Source organism: Peromyscus eremicus, chromosome 1 (assembly GCF_949786415.1).
Source record: "Peromyscus eremicus chromosome 1, PerEre_H2_v1, whole genome shotgun sequence".
In the NCBI taxonomy this organism is placed as follows: domain Eukaryota; kingdom Metazoa; phylum Chordata; class Mammalia; order Rodentia; family Cricetidae; genus Peromyscus; species Peromyscus eremicus.
The window spans coordinates 74,532,147-74,538,146 of NC_081416.1; the positions used below are offsets into that span (position 1 = coordinate 74,532,147).

Consider the following 6,000-nt stretch of genomic DNA (forward strand, 5'->3'; position numbering starts at 1 on the left):
TCGTTCCTAGTTTATGCACCTATGTTCTTTACCTTCAGGCGTCCAACCTTGAGACTTCCCAGAACACCTGTGAGGAGACATTGACCTCCTCGGGCTGGACATGGTCTCCCCAACTCCCAAAGTCCTAGAAACTGCTTCTCTGTTCTTTCTGCTCCCCAAAGAGATTCTGATCTCGCAGTTTAGTCTGGGGTTGTTATTACTGCTGTTTGAACATGGACTAAATGTTCACTGTTAATGGGTTGTGGCCTCTCCAGTCTAAAGCCTTGCTCTCAGCATCCTGTGTGACTCCTGGCTGCCACTCTTGGGCTACAGATGAGGCATTTATCCATGCCGTCCCCTTAATGCAAATACACAGTCGTTTGACAGAATGTTACTAATAAGGGTTATCACATGTTATGTGCCAGGCAGGGATCTAAACACTTCGTATACCTTAAATCCTTTCATCTTAAACCTACATGAATACTAATCCCATTTTACCAGTGAGGGAGCTAAAGTCCAGAGAAAGGTGTTATTACCTAAATACATGAGAATACTTAAACCTAGATAAACCTAGATATATCGCCATTACGCAGACTGACTCTCAATGAGACAGCACCCAGGTCCCATCCTCCGTGGACAACATTGATGCTCACACAACTGTACATCACATCTTCTGCAGCTCCGTCATTTGTCCCCTTAGAAAGAGAGTTTGAAGAGTCCAGGCAGCTTAGTCATGAGCCATCCACACCGTCTCCCTCATGGGTTTCTCTTCCTTAAGACACGGGTTAGCCATCAAAGGAAAACCGAGGAGTGTCTAGATACCTGTAGCAACTGTGAGATTTCCACACCCTGCTTGGCCAGCACCCAGGCTCTCCTCTGATCCAATCATAACCAACTGAGGGTTGCTGTCCTTGTCGCCAGGCCAAAGTGTGCTCCCACCCACCTCTTTGGCTTGCCAAGGCTCCTGATAAGCCACACAGTGCCCCCCAGAAGGGGACAGAGAAGAAGGCCTCATTCTCTGACCACACAATGCAAGCTGTGCTCCCCAGAAGCCTTGTCTCCAACAAACCCACCTGGCAGGGTATCGGGGACCGCTTGGATGAATTGCAAGCTGGAGCCTAGAACGAGGCAGAAACCTTTTGCATACATGTTCTTCGCACAAGCTCTCTGTGCAGTTGGACCACAGGCCTGAAGACAGAGACCGCCTCCATGAGCAGTACTTCCCAGGCATACTCTTCCACCCAGTCTCCCATCTCTACCCTCAGCCTCCTCCAGTCCCTGGTATGCCTCTCATGACCCTCTGGGGACCCAGAGAACTCACCAGCAACTGGGAGTGATTGGTGGCAGCCACCAGGGACAGGCCCAGGGACACGTTCACAACCTCTAGGGGAACTGAGAAGGCAGACACACATAGTCACACTCAACCACACAACTTCATTGAGGGGGTTAGTCTTAGCTGGGGTCCACCGAAGGAACACATTGGGAGAGCTGGGAGTGCTCGTCCCTGGGTCCAGTCACTCACTGGGCAGTAAGATGGGTTGGCACATGCCAGTGGCAGGTGCACAGTCATACAGTTGTCCTGTTTGGTTGACTGCCACCAGCTCCAGGGGGGCTCCCACCACGAGTCTAGAAGAACAACCACAACACACAGTCAGAGAAGGACCAGGAGCACCCTGGGTACAAGGAACTATCTTGCCACGAGGAAGTAAGGCTGTGGGGAAGTTTGGGGCATTTCCTACATGAGAAAGTAGAAGTTTAGAAGTCAGTCCTGTGTTTTGTCCACATGTGTGTAAGGGATGCTCACTGGCTTGTTTTTCATGTGCATGCATGTGTATAGCTGCGTGAATAAATACTTCGGATTTTTTTTTACCAAAAAAAAAAAAAATTGCACCAAAAATGACATTTCCCAGTCATGGAAACACATTATGAATCTGCCATTCTGAGCCACCTGAGAAATAGTCACCTTGAGTTCAATGGAACAACTTTTTGAGACCATAAGCTTTCCAAACGAAGGTGATTATAGTTAACTGGAAATTTTCAATATAATGTAAGCAGTTTAAATTGGACAATTTAACATGGTTATATCAGATCTGTATCTAAACCTCATAGCAGAAATGTAAATAGTTTTCTTGAAAAATACCTCAAGGGGATATTTTTTAATTGGAAACATTTTATCACTACCAACTGTCTCCCCACTCAGACAAGAAAAGCAAACAAATATTGATACCTTTTCATCAACCAAGCCGGTCTTAATCCAATGGGCTTCTAAAGGTTCTTTCCTCAAGAGGTTGCTTTACAGAAAGTTACAATTCTGTGTGTCATGCGTGATTCAAGGGGCCCTGAGGAAAACCTAATGGCTGGCTACAGGGTTTGGGACTTGGTGGCAATAATGAAGAACAAACTTGATTTTGCTTTGTCAAACTCATTTTTTTCTAAAGAAATTCAAACTTTTTAGTGTCTCCATTATTAAAATTTTTTTTCAGGACAAACTGTAGCTTTGTAGCAATCAGGAAATTACTAATGGAACGTAAAAACAAATTTCTGGTGAGAGATGTGGGGACGATGGCTACCTTCCGATTTATTGGGTGTTGGTGCCCATCAGGGGTAGGATGGCATGGACTATGAGCTGATCTGAACAACAGCTACCCTGGCATATATGTGTGTAAACACATCAGTGATTTGGACCCTTTAGATTCGTGCACCAGTCTATGCATTACATACATTTAAAAACAAAACAAAACAAAAACCCAAGACCTTGGAACCTAGAGTCTGCAGCTGATGCTTTCCCATCTCCCCAGCTTGCCGGCTGGGTGAAGGGGTGGCTATACACAATCCAGGGGCCTCTGCGGCTCCCTGTTGGCCTGTGAAACCTGGTGTTCTCAGGCTCACTACCACCTCCCCTGTGGAGCAGTCTGGAATTCCCTCCTGGGTTCGCTCCCTTCCTCCCTGGGCCTCCCACGCTTGGATTTATACCCATGTGGCATGTGACTTGAAACCCTTTGGTCCTCGTTTCTGGGACAAGAGACTAGGAGTGCAGGGGACGGGGCAGGGGAGCAGGTGTATCATTTGTGGCTATCGATGCAAAATAAAAAATGTGGGGCCTTTTGGGGTTGGGGCGAGATTTTCCCCTGTCTCCTAGTCTCTTGGTAGTTTCTAAGCATCCCCTCAATCCCTCAAGCTTTTGGGGTAATTTTATCAACCTTGACCGTGCCCAGCTCCTGCCATGGGAGGACGGCACAGTGGCCACTGGGCAGAAATGCAGTATCTGCAGAGAAATGCTAAGAGCTAAGTTGGTTTGTGGGCCAAGACCTCCAACCGCCAGCATGCTCTCTGCTTCCATCCTCCCTTCCTTCCAAGACACAAAAGCAAAGGTTAAACCATTAGCAGTCCAGGGGCCTCAGAGCAGAACAGTAGACTGCAAGTGTAGTGAGTGTAGGTTTGGGGCACTTACCCTGGCCACACCCGGAGAAGCCCCAGATGGAGGGAGGTTCAGAGGCTCCTGGGCAAAGCCAGGCCTTACCTCCAGTTTTGCCGTCCTTCCTGGGCCCAAATGGTGTCAGGGGCCTCAGAAGAGACAGGAGAGGACTTCGCTCCCACCCAAGGCACATTTCTCCCGTGTGCCACCAGCAGCTACCTGCCTGCAGGACCTGAAAGGGGTGGGCATAGGCGAGCAGGCAGGGTCTTCTTACCGAGATCCACCAAACTGGACCACAGTCTGCCCAAAGCCGGCTGCATTCTCTCTGAACACGATGGGCTTCTCCACATCCAGGTTGGACCCATCACAGGAAGCCAGGACTAAGGAATACAGGGGGTGGGAGGGTTGGAAGTCCTCGAAGATGTCAAACGCCCAAGGGCCTCCCGGTCTCTTGGTACTCCATCCTGCTGCAGTTTTAAGTGTCGCAGGAGAGCCAAGCCCCTCCTCCCGCTGTGTTCCCACTGTGGTTCCAGGCTAGTCATCTGGGTGTTCCTCATCCTTCCCCTCTCCCTCAGAAATAACCAAACCCAGGCCAGTGAGGTGGCTCAGCTGGCCTGCCACCACGCCTGATGACCTGAATCTGATCCCTGGGATTCCCATGGCGGAAGGAGCAAACTAACTCCTATAAGTTGTCCTCTGACCCTCACCTGCACGCCATGGTACTCTCACACCCACACCCCTGCACCCACACCCATACCCCTGTACCCACACCCACACCCCTGTACCCACACCCCTGTACCCACACCCACACCCCTGCACCCACACCCCTGTACCCACACCCATACCTCTGTACCCCCAAGCACATATACGCACACAAAATAAAGATGTAACACTTAAAAAAAAAAATAAACAAATAGCCAAACCTAACAGCTGTGGTGGTGCATGCCTCCAATCTCAGCCCTTGGGAGGCAGAGGCATGAAGATACTGCAAATTCCATGCAGGCCAGCCAGGGCAACGTGCAGATGTCTCAGCCATTAAAGACCAGGCTCACAACCAAAAATGTAAGAAAGGAACAAAACAAAGAACAAGCCCGATGCAAATGGCAGCGGTTCAGGGGAATGTCCCCTCCAGGCCACCAAAGGACATCGGGATCTGGAATTAGGCCGTCTGCTGTGTTAGCCGCGGAATACCTCACTCCCGGTTTTAGTACTGGAGTCTGAGTTTAGGGCCTCGGACTTGCTAAGCTGTATCCCCAGCTCCCTCACAGTACCGCCATTAGCTAGTGCACACAAGATCCCAGCATGTTCTCCCAGTCCTTATCAGGTCACACACCCCTTGTTGATGACTAAGCCAGGGGGTCTCTACCTTTTAAAAGCCTTTCTGCCCCCTCATATCCCTAAGCAATCATCTTTCTTCCCCACTCCACTAGAATCCCCAGCTGTCTCTCTGGATTCTGCGCCACAACATCAGGAGCAAGGACACTCCAAAATGGTTATTTGTCTGAGTCCGTGCCAGAGAGACATTTGAACTTGGGGCTCAGATATTCAGAGAGCTGGAACTCTATGGCCACATGCTCAGGAGCTTCACACACTTACATTTCTGCCTTAAATGGTTCCGCTTCTTAGGAGGCTCAAACCCTCATGGACAACACAGGGGCAGCAGAAAGTGAAATGGTGTAGTTGGCAGGCACCAGGGAATGGAGAATCCACAGAGCTCTTTCTAACAGGGCAGCCATGAGCAGGCTCGGTACCCAGACCTGCCATCTCTAAAGAGAGGCTGCAAATCTGCAAATCCAGGCTTTTGTGTGAATCTGATACACGAATGAGGTCCCACCACAGACCTCAAATTGTGGACTATTCTCTTGATAGTGGTGGGACCTGCCTACCTGAAGTCAAGACTTGGAGAACACCCAGGCCTAGAGAGGTGGAATCCAACCTTTTCTCCTACCTGGTGGCTTCTGTTGCCTCCCCTCTACACCTCTGTATATGGGCCTCTAAAAATGGGAAGCCTTGGAAAATGTGACTCTTTAGAAAAGCCGTTCGCTCTGCATACAGGCATAGCTTCCTACAAAGTCACCTACAAAGTCATCTACCCCTCCTCCCTTTGATTCCAACCCCTGTCCTGCCCTTGCTTCTTCCTAAGAGCCATTGGAGATGATCTACAGTCCCCAGTTAGCCTGCCAGGCAGAGACGACCCACAGACCTTCTCCCCATACCAAGCCTTACCCCAGCTGCACAGGAGGATCACGACTCCACAAGCCATCACTGAGCAGTTAACTGGAAAGCAGAGAGCTATAAAGCTCTGAGGGTGCTAAACCTCCTTGGGGGTAGTTAAAATAATGACTCAGGACCTCAGGGGGTGGGAACAGAGCCTCAGTGGGGGAAAGGGCTTTGGCTAATAGATGAGATATGTAGGGCAGAGGCAGAAGTCACCCCACGAAGAAAGGTCTACTGCTTTCCTGCCTGTCGCCTGTTAGAAGCTGGCTTCCTTCTCCTGGTGACTTCCTTCTTCCAGTGTGGTTAGTCAGAAGAAAGTGAGAGTTGGTACTGAAAGGACCAAGCAGACGCCATAACAGGCTGCCAGTCTTCTCTCAGAGATCAGGCCT

General features: G+C 49.8%; 1 protein-coding gene across 1 annotated transcript in view; it reads right to left on the reverse strand.

Annotated features, from left to right (window-relative positions):
* The window catches only part of Itgad (integrin subunit alpha D), a 28,566-nt gene extending 22,909 nt beyond the window's left edge, over positions 1–5,657 (reverse strand). The window contains exons 1-5 of the mRNA XM_059266128.1: positions 5,621–5,657; positions 3,669–3,774; positions 1,502–1,605; positions 1,301–1,371; positions 1,053–1,167 (exon numbers count right to left, since the gene is read on the reverse strand). Coding sequence (XP_059122111.1) covers positions 1,053–1,167; positions 1,301–1,371; positions 1,502–1,605; positions 3,669–3,774; positions 5,621–5,657 — 433 coding nt within the window. The remainder of the gene's footprint in view (positions 1–1,052; positions 1,168–1,300; positions 1,372–1,501; positions 1,606–3,668; positions 3,775–5,620) is intronic.
* Between the last annotated feature and the right edge of the window lie 343 nt (positions 5,658–6,000).